The sequence below is a fragment of the Capsicum annuum genome, chromosome 9 (assembly GCF_002878395.1).
Source record: "Capsicum annuum cultivar UCD-10X-F1 chromosome 9, UCD10Xv1.1, whole genome shotgun sequence".
Taxonomy (NCBI): Eukaryota; Viridiplantae; Streptophyta; class Magnoliopsida; order Solanales; family Solanaceae; genus Capsicum; species Capsicum annuum.
This window is the reverse complement of record NC_061119.1, coordinates 1685888-1703982: the sequence shown is the minus strand read 5'-3', so window position 1 is coordinate 1703982 and position 18095 is coordinate 1685888. Positions and strand designations below refer to the sequence as shown.

Below are 18095 nucleotides of genomic sequence, written 5' to 3'. Positions count from 1 at the left end.
GTTCGGACGGAAAAATATACTATTTATATATAATTAAAATTATTTTTTATGTGGTTATAATAGATGTCGAACCCCCTTCGACTATGTTTTCTTTGAATATAAAATCCCTTCGTTGAAATCCTAAAATCCTATTTCTTTTTCTTCGACACACCCAACCACCCCCTTTCTTCTTCTTCTTCTTCTTCCTCACACCCCACCACCCGCGTATCTTCTTCTTTCTAACATCCCATCAAATATTATTTATCAAGTTCTTGAGTCCCACATTTCTTGTTAAATTCGATCAAGTTATTGGTGTTAATGGTGCGCTTCCGAAGTTTCTTATATATCAATTCTATTTCCCGTAAAGTCACCACTCATTTCATAATGTAATCATCCAATGGATTCATATTATATGGCATCTCAGGTTTCATCAATAACTCATTGTGAATGTTACTTCCTTCCCTCTGTTCATATTATAATATGCTATTTTGGGTTTCATATTTAATTTAAAATAAGCTTTTTAGATAATTAAAAATATATTAATAAGAAAACTCAAATTAATATTATATAAATAAATAAAAGTTTACACAATTAAGAAATAATATTAAATTGATACTACTTAAATGAGAATAATTTAATAAAGATTTATTTTATTTTATAAGGGTAATTGATTTTGGAGGAACTATATCCAAATCAAAAACACCATATAATATGAATCAAAAGAAGTATTAAACTACTTTTACATATTTGTCATTATGCGTTTTGGTAAAATTTAGCCAATTTTGAATCTATGTATATTACATTTTCAACTGAAGCATTATTAGAACTTACTTATTCTTCTTCTTTATTTCAATTTATATGACACTTTTTAATAGTCACTTTGATTAAACTTTAAAGCTAAATTAAATTAAATTAAATCAACTTGTTATTTAATTGATAATTAATATTTTATTCATAACTTTATGTAAAAAACTAAATTGATTCTTGAGGTTCATTCAATGGATTTAGTTTTTTCCTTAATTTTGGCTAATACTTGACTTAAATCATCAAATTTAACTAGCTTAAATTTTTGTCTCGTAAAATATTATGAGCAAAACTAAAACTAAAAAAATATTAGGTAAAGATATCTTTTTTTTTTTTTTTTAAATAAAGAAGGTTTCTAAAAATAATTGAGTTAAAGTTTGATGTTATCCAGATCAGGGCTAATGTTGATTGTCACTAATAGTGATTGGATTAGGTAAAGATATATTTTTTTTAAATATTAATAAAACAACAACAACAACAAACCCAGTGTATTCCCACATAGTGAGGTCTGAGGAGGGTAGATGTACGCAGTCCATACCTCTACCTCTAAAGAAGTAGAAAGGCTGTTTCCGATAGACCCCCGGCTCGAGACACGGCATACTAAACAAATTCATAGTAAAGCATGGAACTAAATATTAATAAAACAGAAAACCAAAATTGACAATTGTTTACTTTGTACGACTGTTAATTAATTTTAGTAATTATATATTTTTTTTGGTAAAATTGAATGGTACAATTAACTTAATTATTAACGTAAAGGATGAAGATGTTAATATTTAAGAGTTTGTGAATTATAGTAGTTTCATTTGGTTTACTTGGTATCTTTTTTTAGTATATTCAATTTAGAAAAAGGCAAATATATAAAATTGAGGCGTGTTTCAAAAAATTTCGATAAAGTTTAGGTATATTTTGATTTTTTTTTTCTTTTTCAACAGTTCAATTTCTTCTAAAGTAGTTTTTGAATTGATTTTTTTTTTGATTAATTTGTATCATATTTATGCTAATTATATGTAATTAGTAACATAATTGTTCAAGGGATGCCCCATATGAGTATTTTTGGCCAAAGCTTGGCCATTAATGTTAGTATTACAAACACAATTTTTGCTGGCGAAAGTAATTTTTAGAGCGTCTGTCTTTATTTTATCTGCAACATATATCAAAGGATATTACATGATACACATTGATATTTTTAATAGGATTTTTTCTAGCAAAAGTAATTTCTAGAGTGTTTGTCTTTATTTTTTCTGCAATTTATACCAAAGGATATCACGTGATACACATTGATATTTTTAATATGATTTTTTCAGCTAAAGTAATTCTTAGAGCGTCTGTCTTTATTTATTTGCAATATATACCAAAAGATATCACATGATACACATTAATATTTTTAATATGATTTTTTCTAGTGAAAGTAATTTTTAGAGCGTCTTTCTTTATTTTATCTGGAACATATACCAAAGGATATAATAATGATACATAGTGATATTTTTAATATGATTTTTTCTAGCGAAAGTAATTCGTAGAGTGTCTGTCTTTATTTTATTTGCAATATATACCAAAGGATATCACATGATACACATTGATATTTTTAATATGATTTTTTCTAACGAAAGTAATTCCTTAAGCGTCTGGCTCTATTTTATCTGCAACATACACCAAAGGATATCACATGATACACTGGGAGATGATATCACATGCTTTGGTATAAACATGCATTTTTCTAGTAAATTATGAAAATAGTTTCTAGAGTATCTGTCTCAACTTTTCCTAGTGTATGTATCGAAGGATATTACATGATACACATTGATATTTTTCTAATTTTGGAGTGACGATATCACATGCTTTGATGCAAATATGAATTTTTCAAGTAAACTGTAAAAATAATTTCTAGAGCGTCTGTCTTGACCTTACCTAGTGAATGCATAGAAGGATGTTACATGATACACATTGATTTTTTTTTTCTAATTTTGGGGGACGATATCACGTGCTTTGGTACAAACGTCAATTTTTCTAGTAAACTATAAAAGTAATCTTAGAGTATCTGTCTCAACTTTACCTAATGCGTGTATAGAAGGATATTACATGATACAATATTGATTTTTAAAAAAAAAAATTTGGAGGACGACATCACATGCTTTGATACAAACATAAATTTTTCTAATAAACTGTTAAAATAGTTTGTAGAGTGTCTTTCTCGACTTTACCTAGTGCAAGTATGGAAGGAGATTACATGATACACATTGATATTTTTATTTATTTTGGGGAATGATATCACATGCTTTGATACAAATATAAATTTTTCTATTAAATTATTAAAGTTGTTCGTAGAATATCTGTCTTGACTTTACCTAGTCCACATGATACACATCGATATTTACTACTTTTGAGGGACCATATCAAATGATTTGGTCATAGATATTTTTTTTAATAATCGTGGATGATTTTTTTAGATCCACAAGTACAAATGGTATTGGTAATACAAAAAAACAATAATAGCTCAAAGGCCTTTATTTATTTCTAAGGTAGAAAATAAATTTCATCTTAAAGTCAAATATGTTTGTTAGATGTAACAATCCATGAAAAAGAGTCAATAAAAGATCATTTTTTTTGGGCAGATGTTTAGTAATTTTTTAAAAATATTTTACTACCAAAAATTGTTAATTTTAGACAGAAATTTCTTACGAAAATCAATCAGAATTTGACTCATCGATCACGTCGCTAACAGATATGCCATCGAAAAATCATTTACCGGCGAGTCAAATTCCAGAAGGACGTTTGTTGTAAATTAGCAATTTTCTAGTAGTCTTTTATCTTACAAGTTACAACAAATGGACCTTTTAGGCTATAATTTAAAGAATTAGTTTAAACAGACTAAAATCTTATGAAAAAGTGTTAGACCACGGTGTAAAATTTTGTAAGTTATTGCAAAACTTAACCGATAGTCTAATGTTTTATCTGTAAGATTGAGAAATATATGAACAAGCAATGACTCGAGTTTGACCTTGTTAGAAAAAGTCATTTCCTAACGGCTATATTTGCACAACTTTTAAAAATATGGACTAAATCAAAATGAGGGTCTAAAAAGGGGACATTTGTGTAAATCAGCCAACTTTTAGTGGGTTGGTTGCGCCAACTATGTTTGGGCCCAATAGTTGGGCTTAGTGGGCTTCTAAATGGGTCAACTCCCTTCTAGGACAGAAATAAAGCATTGGGTCGAGCTCCTTTTTGGTGTCAAGGTAACAATTATGAATAATCATCGATTTTCGTGAAAGAGTATAAGAATGAGAGGTATTATGGGACATACAATGCATTACAAATGTATGATCAGTACGCTTCAATTAGGTTATTTATTCCACCTCTTAGAAAGAAAAGAACTTAACAAAAATACGTAATAGCATATAGAACATCCCTCAAAACGATCCAAAACAAGAATGAATACGTTCAAGCTGAGATTTCATCGTACTATACCAATATTTCTTTGATCTCATTCATTCTTTTGATCAAGTGTCGTCACTAATCACGGATTGTGGTGAGATGTATAGGGTTTCCTTACCTTTAATCACAGGTTTAACGGGAAATCACTCTCTAACAACATTTTTAACATATGCAGTACTTGAACCCGAAATATATATGACATGAAAATTTTTGACATGAGTCTGAATTAGTTGAACCATAATTCAACCGTTGTCGTATATTCATTTTAGGAAAAATGCTCAAATATGCCACTGAATTATCAGAAATGACTCACTTATGCCCTCCGTTAAAAGTTGGGCTCATTTATGTCATCGTCGTTACAAAACTGACTCATTGATGCCATTACTTTTTAGCAGCCGATTTTTAAAAACAGTCTTGCCATGTGGCAGCTTATTAGAGGGCCACGTCATTTTTTTATTTTTTATTTTTAAAAATTAAATTAAATTTTTAATTTTTTTTGATCCATTAAAAAGAATCCACCCAATTTTTTGATCCATTAAAAATTAATTTGATCTATGCTTTTAAAATTTGATTAATTTTTTATGATCAAACAAATATTTAAAGAATTATTTTTTTTTAAATCTACTGCTATAATTTATAACCAAACGCTATTCTAATTAAGCATATAGTATGTCTTAGCATACATGAAATATTTTGTCAGCCGAATATATTTTATTTTTTTATTTTTTTACTAAGCATAGAATGACATCATTAGCATCAGGGGCGACTCAAGCAAATTTATGCCCTAAGGATAAAATCAAACGGAGGCTTTGCTTTTTATTTTTTATATAATTTTTTTTTTTATAAATAGTATTTAATATATTTCTTAAAATTTGTAATTTATTATTACTAAACAAAAATAGGCTCCTCAAATTTTAGGGTCTTAGGCGGCCGACTTTTCTCCTAAAGTGTTGAGCCGCCTCTAATCAGCATTCAACATTTGTACGTAACAATTTATGCATCATCATTTATCATTGAAAAAATAGGAAGACGACAATATGACGACATATATAGTATACGTAGAGTTGGCAAAATGAGAAGCTAACTATTAATAATATAATAATAATATTTGGTGTTTATATATCCCTTCAGTTTCAACTGAAAAATGACAAAAGTTTTAGTCAACGTGAATCTTTACAAAAAAAATAAAGTGATAAAAAGCGTGGAGTGTATACTCTCTCCGTTCCCTTTTAGTTACTCGCCCGTCAATTAAAGTAACTATTTTATTATTATAATATATTTATTAAATGATGTTTACTATTGTATTTGAAATTAATTTGAAGAAAAAAATAATTAATATTAAAGGTAAAATATGAAAATAATCTTAATATGTCAAAAATGACAAAAAATGAATCGAACGAGAATGTTTTAAGAATATATTAATGAAAAACTAATCAAATTTTAAAAGCATAGATCAAATTAATTTTCAATGGATCAAAAAGTTGCATGGATTCTTTTTAATGGATAAAAAAAATTTATTTTTTTTAAAAAAAAAAATTAAAAAATAAAAAAAAGACGTGGCCCTCTAATAAGCTGCCACGTGGCAAGATTGTTTTTTAAAATCGGCTATTAAAAAGTAATGGCAAGGATGAGCCGATTTTGTAACGGTGATAGCATAAATGAGCCAAACTTTTAACGGATGACATAAATGAGCCATTTCTAATCGTTCAGCGGCATATTTTAGCCTTTCCCCTTCATTTTATGATCCAACTAATTCAGATTTCTGTCGAAAATTTTTATTTTAGAGGATAAAACGTTTCATATCAAAGGTGACTCCATTCTCATTTCTCATGGCTCAAATCCAAAAGGTTCTTTCCTACCAAGTGTCGTGTATCTGCTTGAAGCTCGAATAATTTGAATTTAAGTCAAAAAGTCCTATTTTGAGGGATAATACGTTCCCCGCCAAAGATGACTCAATTCTGGAGCTTGGACTCAGAGGCGGAGCCAACCTAGTAATAAGGGGTTCGTTTGAACCCGAATGAACCCTCTTCGATGAAAACTTATACTATTAATACATGATTAAAGTGATTTTTATGTATATATTATTGATGTTGAACTCCCTTCGATGAGGTTTTTTTTCTCCAGATTTTAAACCCCTCAACAAAAAACCTGATTTTGTCTCTGCATATCATGCTGAAAAATCACATTTTCAAAGATAAGACGCTCCTTATCAGAGGTGACTTTATTTTGAATCCCAGACTCTGATAAAAAATTATTATCACTAATTAAACCAAAATCAAATCTTATCTCTCACTTGTCATTTTCAATTAACTTTTAAGAAAAATTCTGACCCAAAATAGTAAACTCAATTAATTTGAGATGACTTCATTTTTCAAATATTCAAAAGTTTTTTCTTTTGTTGCACTCAACCTTTTTGTGTTAGAAACGTATAACTAAAATAAAATATTGATAGAATATTTCAATGGTAGCCTACCTTAGGAGAATAATTATCGAAGATTGTGACGTTTTGAATTCGAATTTTGAAAATATTATTTTTTTATATGATAGTTTTCTTTTTGTTTAAATGAGTGGTTGTGGTGAAGTCCCAATAAATCATGTCACTAAAAAAATTATTTTTCTAGAAACTAAAAACCAAAATGTGTCAGTTAAACGTTTTTTTTGGGCAGTCGATATATAAAAGAAATTGGTATATTCAAATTCGTATCGAGGAGGGGAGTGAAATATTCTATATTGAGATTATTCATTTTCAAAGACGGAATATAAATACTTGATAGTAAAAAATAGAAGCATCACAATATAGCCAGAGTTGAAAAAACTTAAGATATTTTTATATAAATGTCATCATGTGAGTTTTTTTTTTTTTTTTTTAAAGAAGATTCTTTTGATGGAGTGTTATATAAATTAAAATGTCACTAATAATGTTTTATTTAAAATTTTTACTTATTTTAATTAATTAATTCTTCTTGTTTTATGATATGTTGTATCAAATATATGAGTCTATCAAGTGAGGGAAAAAAAGTTTTTTTTTTTTTTTTTTCATTTGGTGTTCGATATTTATATTGAGATTTGATTAATCTGAATTCGAATTGCATAAGGCGGGTGATGCGTTTCTTAATAAGATTTTTTTATATAAAAGACTCAAATCTAAAATTTCTGAAAAAACGTGAAAGTATTCTATCTATCTCACCCCAATCTTTACTGATTAAAAAATTAAAGTTACTCTCTCTATTCATCTTTATTTATCCATGTTATTAAAAACGGATGTTCAATAATATTTGTTCAATTTGAAAAATCAATAGATAATTTTTCTCTTTGTGTCTATTTTACCTTGCTATTAAATACTATTCATTACCTAATATATTTCTCAAAATATTAAATTTATTATATTTAAAGAATGATAAAGTAAATTTATTTATATTATTTATTATTTCTTAAATTCTATATCAGTAAAAAATAAATAAATAGCTACATCATGCATTAAAGTATTTAAGATATTTAAAATTTGCTATATGATATTTCAATTTTTAAAATTTAAAATTTGTGATATGATATTTCAATTTTTCTTTTTTTAAATAAGGGTCGTGATTCTAATATTATATTGAACTAAAAATTACATAAATTCACAACTTAAGTTTCACTTATTACAAAAAATTTGATCTCTTCAAACATATTACGAAAATCTCATTTTTCTCTAAAAATACATATACATAGCTTTCTATATATATGTCGGTCCTGTTATGTATATGAATCGACTTTGTTATGTATATGTTGTCCTTGTCATACTTGTTATGTATATGAATCGACCTTATTATGTATATGTCGATCTTGTCATATACAAAGATTTCTATATATATGTCGGCCTTATTATGTATACGTAAGGTTTCTCTTTACGATTTCAATCAAGTAAATCAATAACTTTGATATACATCGACATATATATTTTTTTTGAACCTGACAAAATTTCTGACTTCATCGATAGAAATTATAAAGAAATTGGAATAACAACGACCACATTAATAGTGACTTTGTATTAATTTCAACAAGGACAAGGTCCCAACTAGTGACATTACAAAAGTCACACAAATAAATGTAATATATCAATTGAGATCGACTTTCAAATATTCTTTTTCAATGTCGACCTCAATCACTTTTTTCTTTGATATCCAAGAAAAATAAATTTATACTTCACATTTTTCACCAAGTAAAAATAAATTTATCAATACGATTTGTTTTTTTTTCTTGTAGATTTCAATAATGCTATTCAATACGTATATAGTATTAGCGAAATTTTTGACTTCGTCAATAATAAAAAAAAAACTACTATCACAAGGCCAAATTACTAATGACATTATACAAATCACACAAGTACATGTAATATAACAATTTAGATCGACTTTTAAACATCCTTTTTCAACTTCAACCATTTTTTTTTTTCCCGATATTCAATCAAATCACATCTAAACACCTGTATTTCGCCGGTATATATCTTTATGCTTGGAATTTTTCACCAAGTAAAAATGTCTTGATAATTTTATCTCCCATACCATCAGCATAAGGAAATAAATGTCCACCACCTTTAATTTCATGATATTTAATCCATGGTAATTTTTTTGCAATATATCTTTGTAATATAACAGGTACAAGTCCATCTTCATCACCTTGCCATAAATGAACATTATCAAATGGATTTTTTAAATCCATTGGATCAAATTCCCATGTGCCAAATCCAACTATTCCATCTCTATGAAGTGATTCAAATTCACCTTGTTGTCTAATTTGTCCCTGTGGCCACATGGATTATAATTTAAATAAATAAATAAAAATAATTGACAATTAATTAATAACTAGTATTTTAATGGAAAGTTATAAAAATTGATGTAGACATATGGATATATACATCAGTGGCGGACCCAGAATTTTCACCAAGGGGATTCACAAGTGAACATACGAATTAATCGAAGGACGTCACCTACTATATATACATGTCATGTATATATAGTATAATTTTTCGTCGAAGGTGGTTCGGATGAACTCCCTATCCTAAGTGTAGCTCCGGCACTGATATACATTCTTTTTGAAACAGAGTAAAACAAAAAATTGGTTAAGAAGTGGACGCAATGTGGGTTTACAGGTTCAACTGAATTTAGTATTTTTGATATGGTATTTTTTTATTTACGACGTTAGTGTCTAGTTACCTGTTACCTCCTATCAGCACAATGGTACATAATAATTCTACCGACCAAAACTTAGGGCTGAAGGGAACGAATAAGACGATAAGTTTCAAAAGTCACTAAAACGAAATGAAAGGAAGTGTAAAACTCTATACCATATATTTAAAAAGAGATAAGCATCTAGTACCAATCTGGACTAAGATCAAATTTGCTACGATACACTTCAACTTCACGAGGGTTCGATTACCCACCTGAACTAGATTTTAGTGTATTCTTGTCAACCTTTTTAGCTGATTTGACACATGGTAGTCCTTCACGCGTCTCATCAGCGCAAAAGTGAACCCGTGAAGTTGGAATGTGTCGTAACAACGTTGGTCATAGTTAAGGGGATACCGGATGTTTATCTCTTTTAAAAACATATAAACGAGTTTTGAACTCATCAAATTAAAATCCTGAATCCGCGTCTATATAAAAAAAGGCAGTCCGATGCACTAAAGCTCCCTCAATGCACAAGGTCCGGAAAAGGACCCCACCACAAGGGTATATTGCACACAGTCTCGCCTTACATTGAGGCTGCTTCCAAGGCTTCAACCTGTGACCTACTGGCCACATGGCAGCAACTTTACCGATTACTCCGATTACACAAAATTAACAAGAAATACTAATGATAAAGTTATAATTACCCTATATTGTTCTTGTGAGGCTCCAAATCTTGGTGCTAATTGTGTATCTTGAGTTAAAAATATATCAGGGCTATGAGCTGCAACACTAGAAGATGGAAAATATTTTTGTGTATTCCACCAATAAGATAGCAATGGAAGATAGTGAAAAACTCTAAGTGCCCATTGATCTGGTAAAAGTTGATCATAATATGATTTTGTTGATAAATTTGATGGAAATCCAGGCCACCAATAGTTAATAACAGGGGTTAGTAGTGCTGCTCCTGCTAATCTGTTACAAAAAAGATTTAAGTTATATATTAAAAAAAAAAAAGTGAAATTTTAACATGTATAGCAGAGGTGGATGTACACTTAAAAGTCCATGTTGAATGGGCTTTTTTAGGAATGTTGACCGGTGCGTATCGTATGTAGTACATTTTTGAAAGATCCGACACGATTACAATTACACGACTTAGCAGGGGTGGATGTACTATCAAAGTCTATGATGTTTGGACTATTCGAAAATGTTAATATGTGCGTGTTGGATCCTCCGACATTTTTGGAGAGTCGGAGCAACATAGAATAGAGTTACGAGTTCAGACGAACTCAGTAGCTTTGGCTCATACTCCTACCTTGTTCAGGGCAGAGAGGCTGTTTCTGATAGACCCTCGACTTAAAGAAAAACGTTTTAAATGAAGAATACCTGTGAGGAATATACTTGAGAAGACCCCAAACAACTTGTCCACCCATGGAAAATCCAGCAACATAGAATTTAGATCCCAATTCCAATTGATCAGCTAATTCTTCAATATCAAGAGCTAAAGTCTTTGGTGTTCTTTTTGGATGTGGATCACTTTCACCATAACCAGGTCTATCAATTGACACAATATATATTCCCAAACTCTGCATAACTTCCTGCAAAAGAACATATGAATTACAAGATTTTACGAGCTGTGGCGGAGTCAGAAATTTATATACAAGGGTAGTATGTTGCTATGTTGTTCGGACTCCTCAAAAATGTCATCGGGTGTGTGTCGGATCCTTCAAAAATAGTGCATTTTTGGAGGATGTTACAAGGGTGGGGCAACATTTTTTAAGAGTCTGAGCAACTTAGGTACGTTCCTCGGACTTTCCAAAAAATCGGATCTTCCAACCCGCATAAGACAATATTTTGTAAAGTTCGAGCAACATAGCAAGAGGGATTGAGAAAGAAACTACGATATAACTCGTGATTCGTGACGAAACTTAAATTTTGAACCCCCCTTTATCACTATACTAGAATCTTTTCGAGGTGATTCAACATCTTATATATTGATTAAAAAAAAAATTACTTTTTTCCCCTCACTTTGCATAAGGTATAATTTTTCGACAGAAGGGATTCGACTGAAGCCCCTTGGTCCTACCTAGCTCCGCCTGTGCCTACAAGATTGCAAGTTAAAACAACGTACAAGAACATATACCCAGTGTATTCCCACAAGCCATACCACTACCTGAGATGAAATAGAGAGACTGTTTCTGATAGAAGATTTCAACTCAAACAAGAAGGGTAAAAGGGAATTACATGAGAAAGTGTATGAGCAATAACAACATCATGTTTGCAACTATCAAAGCCATGAATGAACACAATCTTGTACTTTGCTTGATCTTTAGCAACACCTTGTTCTTTATAAGCCAAATGCCTTCCATCGGAGAGTTTTATACGCGGTGAAGTGATCGGAGGGCCACCGGAGGAGCCACAAATCCTCGGAGGAGGTGGTGTAATCGCGCGATAAACAAATGCCAATATACCAATGAAGAACATTACAAGTATTTTCTTAGTCATACCTGAAATTTTTTTTGAGTTCAAAATCAAGAAAACAAGTTAAAATAACATGAACAATGCATGACTAAACAAATTTTTGGGAATAAAATGAAGCAATTTCAACAAGACTGTAATAAATAGTATGACAAAATTAAAAGTTTACCTACCTTATATTACCTAATTTAAACCACAACAATTAGGTTCATAGTATCTTTTAATGCCAAAAATACTGTAGTATTAACTATTTTTGACTTTGGCATCCAATAGGGTATGGTTCAGTGGTCAATGAAGTAAATTTGATGGAAAATCATGAGAGATCAGAGTCGAAATATTACGTAACGTTCTCTTATGTGACACATATATTACTCAAACCATCCAAAATGCTTTGCATCTGACGGTATTTTTGAAGAGTCTGAGCAATATAGATTGACATCAGACTAGACTATTCCACCGAGGTACTTGTCACCTTCCCCACCGGCACAAGAACCGAATAACTCTACCCAAAACCAGGGGCGGACCTATGACCATTATTTTGGTGCTCTGATACTCGTTAAAATTTGAGACAGATTACATATAATTATATAAAAAAATATAGAAAAATTGATATGAGACTTAGAAAAACACCCAATAAACCAAGGGTCAAGACGGTCCAGTACACAAAGCATTCTGTGTTAACAAGGAACGGGGAAAAACGTAACCTACTGCAAACATTAATGATTGATTCCATGACTTGAAGAAATGACCTAAATTGTCATGCGAAAACAATTTTATCGTTGCTCAATGCTCTCTTCATAAAAAAAATCAAAACTACAAAAATAAAAATCATAACTTTTTTTTTCCACATATCAAGAAGGACTAGTTATACACATTCTTAAAATGTTTAGACTATGTTTCTCCCGAAAAAAGAACAACAACAACATCGTCAGTGTAATTTCACAAGTGAAGTCTGCACAAGGTAATATCTACTAAGTCGATAACCCTACCTCGCAAGGCAAAGAGATTGTTTTCGATGGATCCTCGACTCACAGAAAATCATATCAAGTATATATGAAGAAAGAAAGAAAGAAAAAGAACCTGAATTAGGATGGGACTCTGCCATTTTTTTTGGATGGGTGATGAAAACTTTGGTGAAATAATAATAATAATGGTGAACTCTTGTTGATGTCCTTGTTGTTTTTATAATTACAAAAGATCTAGAAGGGAGAACCTTACATAGTTTGACTAGTAGATATATATTATTTACAGTAACGGAGTCAGAATTTTTCACCGAGGGGTTCATAGGTGAATATACTAACTATAACCGAATGAAGTTCGATATCTAATATATATATACATATAAAATAATTCTAATATATATAGTATAACTTTCTATTGAAGTTCAAAACCCCTATTCCAAGTATAGCTCCGCTCCTAATTATATAAGGGGGATTCAAGATTTTAACTTGATGAAGTTGTCCTCTTAAGATTTTTAGTATTAAATTTATTACGTATATTTTTAAAACTATTATAAGTTCCTATATCTAATAGTACTCTAATTCATTCCTAAGATTTTTAGTGTTAAATTTATTACGTATATTTTTAAAACTATTATAAGTTCATATATATATAATAGTACTCTAATTCATTTCGAATATTTGATGTGTTTTGACTAGATACAAAATTTAAGAAAAAATAAAATTTTAAAATTTATGGTGAATTCGAAATAAGTTGTAGATATTTATTTTTAACCGTAAACCGTCTCATTAATGATAAAATATAAAATATCTAAAGTTAAATCATATTTAAGGTGAGCTGGGGAGTCAATTTATTATTTAACTAGTGTCTATTATTTAATTAAGCACGATGTGACCTGCTAGCCACTATCATTCTTTTTTAGCCAAACTAAAAAACAAAGTGCATCACACAAAATGGGACAGGGAGAATGATTGTTACTTCTTGCTCTGTCTCAACTTACGTGATATTACATCAATTTTGATTTGTCTCAAATAAAATAAATTATACAAAAATAATTTTATCTTTAAACTTCTCAGTTTAGTCTTAATAACATAATCACGATCTATAGCAACAAACATATCTCTATCTTATTTATAAGTTTAGAATTTTTCTTTTTTAAAAGTTCATGCTCATTTTCATAAAAGAGAGTTTTTTTGTAAATTTTCAAATTAAAAATTTATATAAAAAATATTAAATTTAGATAAACTCAATATCAAAAACCGTTATAATAGACAAGGGGTTAGGGTCAACTAATATAATTTGTTAGCCCCATGTGCACCACGTTAGTCACCTTGGGGAGTGAAGGGGGTGATAATATCAATGTACATTATCATATTTTTATAAATAAATTAGTAATAATTTTATGAGAAAATATTGGATCGAAATCTAAAATTTTATAAGTTATTATAAATATTAATTATTTTTTTAATACTTTGACGATAAAATTGAGCAATGTATAAACATATATTAACCTTAATCTAATGTTATTCGAAAGAGTATTTTCTTATCAAGTTTTTATATTTGTATAATTTTTTTTTAAAATAAGGAAAAAAGGTTCGAAGTATATTTAAACTTTGATGAATTTTGCTGTAATACGCCTTAATTTTGTGGGAATTTTATGACCAGTCTAGATTATTTTTTACTCTATTTTTGTGGCATATATTTGCTTAGTTGGATCCAGAGGCGGAGCTAGCCCTCTTTAGGGGGTTCTTCCGAACCCCCTTCGACGAAAAAATATACTATTTATACATGATTAAAATTATTTTTTATGTGATTATAGTAGGTGTTGAATCCCCTTCGACTTAGTTTTCTTTGAATATTGAACCTACTTACTTGAAATCCTGTCTTTGCCCCTGACTGGATCACTTCAGACTCTTACGCTTCAGACTCTTACGCGCTTAGTGTGCGTATATTTACGCAGTTGTCCAGCTGAAACATATATGCCACAGAAATACAGTAAAAAAATTATCTAAGGAAGTCATAGAATCCCCTCAAAATTGAAGCGTGTTACGACAAATTTCGCCAAAAAACATGTCCATTCTGCCCTTTGGTTAACTAAGAAGATCAAGAAAAAGATTCAAAATATACCTAAACTTTGATGAAATTTATTGTAACACACCTCAACTTTACGGGGGTCCTAAAACTCCCTCGACTATTTATAACCGTATTTCTGTGACATATTTTTTCAGCTGGACCATTATGTAAATACACGCACACTGAACATGTAAAGATCTGAAGTCGTCCAACTGAATAAATATATGCTATAAAAATATGATAATAAATAGTAGAGATTGGTCCTAAAGCCCCGTAAAATTAAGACATATTACAATAAACCCAAGAAGGTCCCAACTTTCACTTTCAATCATTGATCCATTCACTATCAACTAGCCCATCACTAGTCCCAATGGGGGATCTTCTAGGATGTTATTTTATATTACCTCGTTGTTCGATACTTATATCAGAATTCAATTAAATTTAAATACGTATAGTAAAGATTCATATAAGAAGTAAAAGAGATTTCTAATAAGGGTGACTTCGTACTCGACAGGACTCGAAATCTGAAGCGCTGATTATAAATAAAGAAATACTTAAAGGAAGGACATGTCGAAAGTAATATATTAATTGCTATTTAAATATGTCATGATATTTTTATGTTGTTTTCTTTCTAATGCTTTCTCTATATTTTTTAACATCTACATTTACTTTTATTTTATAAACGTGTAATTAATTTACATAAATACAGTAAAATAAGATCTAGCATTTTCAGATTTCTCATGCTTTTGAAAAGATTTCTGATAGAAAATTTAATATATTATAATATAAGAATATAATGAAGGCATATCATTGTCCACTATAATCCAATTTTTAGGAGAAATAATACAATATGCTTAGTATGGAACACATGTTGGAATTTAGTGTAATTGCAAAATCATGCCAAACCCTACAACAATGTGCCACATAGATACATTATTATTTTTCATTCGATGTTCGATTTTTATTTATTTTATGATTTAATTAATTTAGATTTATAATCTAATTTAATTTAGCGTTGCACGATGACTACTAGTACATACAACAAGACAAAACATTTTTGTCCACTAGCTAGGGCGTACTGCTTCTGACCGGTCTTCTACACTAATATGTGTCCTCCAAACGTTTCTATCTGTTTCTAATACTGTTTGTTGTTCAGGTACAACATATTTTTTCTTGTATTTTTGTTACGTCTTTTTCGACACTTTTGTTGTCTTGAGTCGAGGGTCTATTGGAAACAACATCTCTACCTCACGTGTAAGGTAGAGATACAAATTATGCATTCTCTATCCTCTCCAGATCCACATTGTCGCTGTTGTCCTTTTTTAGGAACAACTGTTAATTAAATATGAATTTTATTAAAATATGTAAGATTACGATAAGAGATAAGCATCTAGTACCCTCCCGAACTATGTTCAAAGTTGTGATACACTACAACTTCACAGGAATCCTATTACCTCCCTGAACTCATTTTTAGCAGATTTTTGTCACCCTTTTATGCTGACGTGACACCTTTATTATATAAAATGGGGTCCACTTCAAAGGTGTCACGTTAGCTAAAAGAGTTGACAAAAGATACCACGTCGAAAAATTAACAAAAATACGCTAAAATTTAAGTCAGGGGGTAATAGGACCCCCGTGAAGTTGGAGTGTGTCGTAGCAAATTTGATCATAGTTTAGGGGTACTAAATGTTTTACTCTTACGATAATAATAACATACTCAATATAGTTCCACAAAAATAGAATTTGGAGAGACCAGAGTGTATGTAGACTTTACCGCTACCTCGAAAGTAGAGAAATTATTTCTGATAAACCCTCGAGATTGTTAGATTATGGTCACAAACTTTTGTAAATTGTTCAATGACATTTTTTTTTTCTTGATCATTGTTAACAATAAATGCATAATAGAAAATAAATTTGTCAATCAAGAAACATATATTTTAATTTATGAATTTTCTTTAATTCTTCTTAAAGCTCATGAGTTAACATATTTCCTAATAATGTCATTTTCTTTCATCACTAAAACAAGCTGTAAATTACAACTAAAAGAATAAAAAAAAACTTAATATGAAAGAATTTGAAAAATGTCAAAATCACATTATTATTGCATAATTACATTCACATTATAATTAGCAAATATATGAGGTTGGCACCATATCACTTTATTATTGAATAATTATATTCACATAATTATTTAGCAAATATATAAGGTTGGCAACATATCACTTTATTATCGAATAATAATTACATAAAAATATTGAAGTAGGTCGAGAATAAGTGATAATAAAAACGTACCTTTAAATTCTTTTCGATTAATAAAAAAGAGCGACGTATACATCTTATAGATTTCCAAAGCTAACTTTTAAATTCACGAACTCAAAACTACGAACGAAAACCTCAAAATATAATTTAATTTTGGATAATTTTTTTTTTTTTTTGAAAACTCTTAAATTGCTCTCTAATATTTTGTATGTGTATATTTATATGTGTGAATTCTGGTTAGTTGGTGAGGTTATTAATTATACTTTCTATTTATAGTTTTGCTTCTTTTTTTCCCTTTTCTTTCCATATATATCTTTTTTTTTCTTTTTTTCTTTTTGTCCTTTTCCATATGTGTGGAAACTAATGCGTTTTTCAGCTATTTCGATTAGATTTTTCAGAAATAATATTATACGTCAAATATTTTTCTTGCTTATTCAGCTGTTTGAAATTTTGGACTTTCAACTATATTTAAAGACTTCGTCTACATTGTCAAAAAGATGAGATAATAAATTCGTCACTCCATTTTACGCAATTCAAGAAATTAGAGAAACTAATGCGTTTTTTAGCTATTTTGATTAAATTTTTTATGAATGATATTGTACGTCAAAATATTTTTCTTGCTTATTTAGCCGTCAGAAATCGTGGACTTTCAACTATATTGAAAGACTTCGTCTACGTAGTCAAAAAAGATGAGATAATAAATTCATCACTCCATTTTACGCAATCCAAGAAATTAAAGAAACTTATGCATTTTTTAGCTATTTCGATTAGATTTTTCATAAATGATATTATACGCCAAAATATTTTTCTTGCTTATTTAGCCATCAGAAATCGTGGACTTTCAACTGTATTTAAAGACTTCGTCTACATGGTCAAAAAAGATGAAATAATAAATTCATCACCCCATTTTACGCAATTCAAAAAATTAGAGAAACTAATGCCCTTTTTAGCTATTTCGAT

The 18095-nt window shown here is 29.6% G+C and overlaps 1 protein-coding gene across 3 annotated transcripts in view; it reads right to left on the bottom strand.

Moving 5' to 3' along the window:
- The window catches only part of LOC107843218, a 40776-nt gene extending 27704 nt beyond the window's left edge, over positions 1-13072 (bottom strand). The window contains exons 1-5 of one of the 3 annotated variants that reach the window (XM_016687459.2): positions 12924-13072; positions 11610-11872; positions 10752-10963; positions 10073-10340; positions 8542-9000 (exon numbers count right to left, since the gene is read on the bottom strand). In XM_016687459.2, the coding sequence (XP_016542945.2) occupies positions 8707-9000; positions 10073-10340; positions 10752-10963; positions 11610-11872; positions 12924-12948 (1062 nt within the window). In that variant the 5' untranslated portion in view covers positions 12949-13072 and the 3' untranslated portion in view covers positions 8542-8706. Of the gene's footprint in view, positions 1-8541; positions 9001-10072; positions 10341-10751; positions 10964-11609; positions 11873-12832 lie in introns of those variants that run through there. The other 2 variants (XM_047395936.1, XM_047395940.1) reach the window with 2 other exon arrangements.
- Between the last annotated feature and the right edge of the window lie 5023 nt (positions 13073-18095).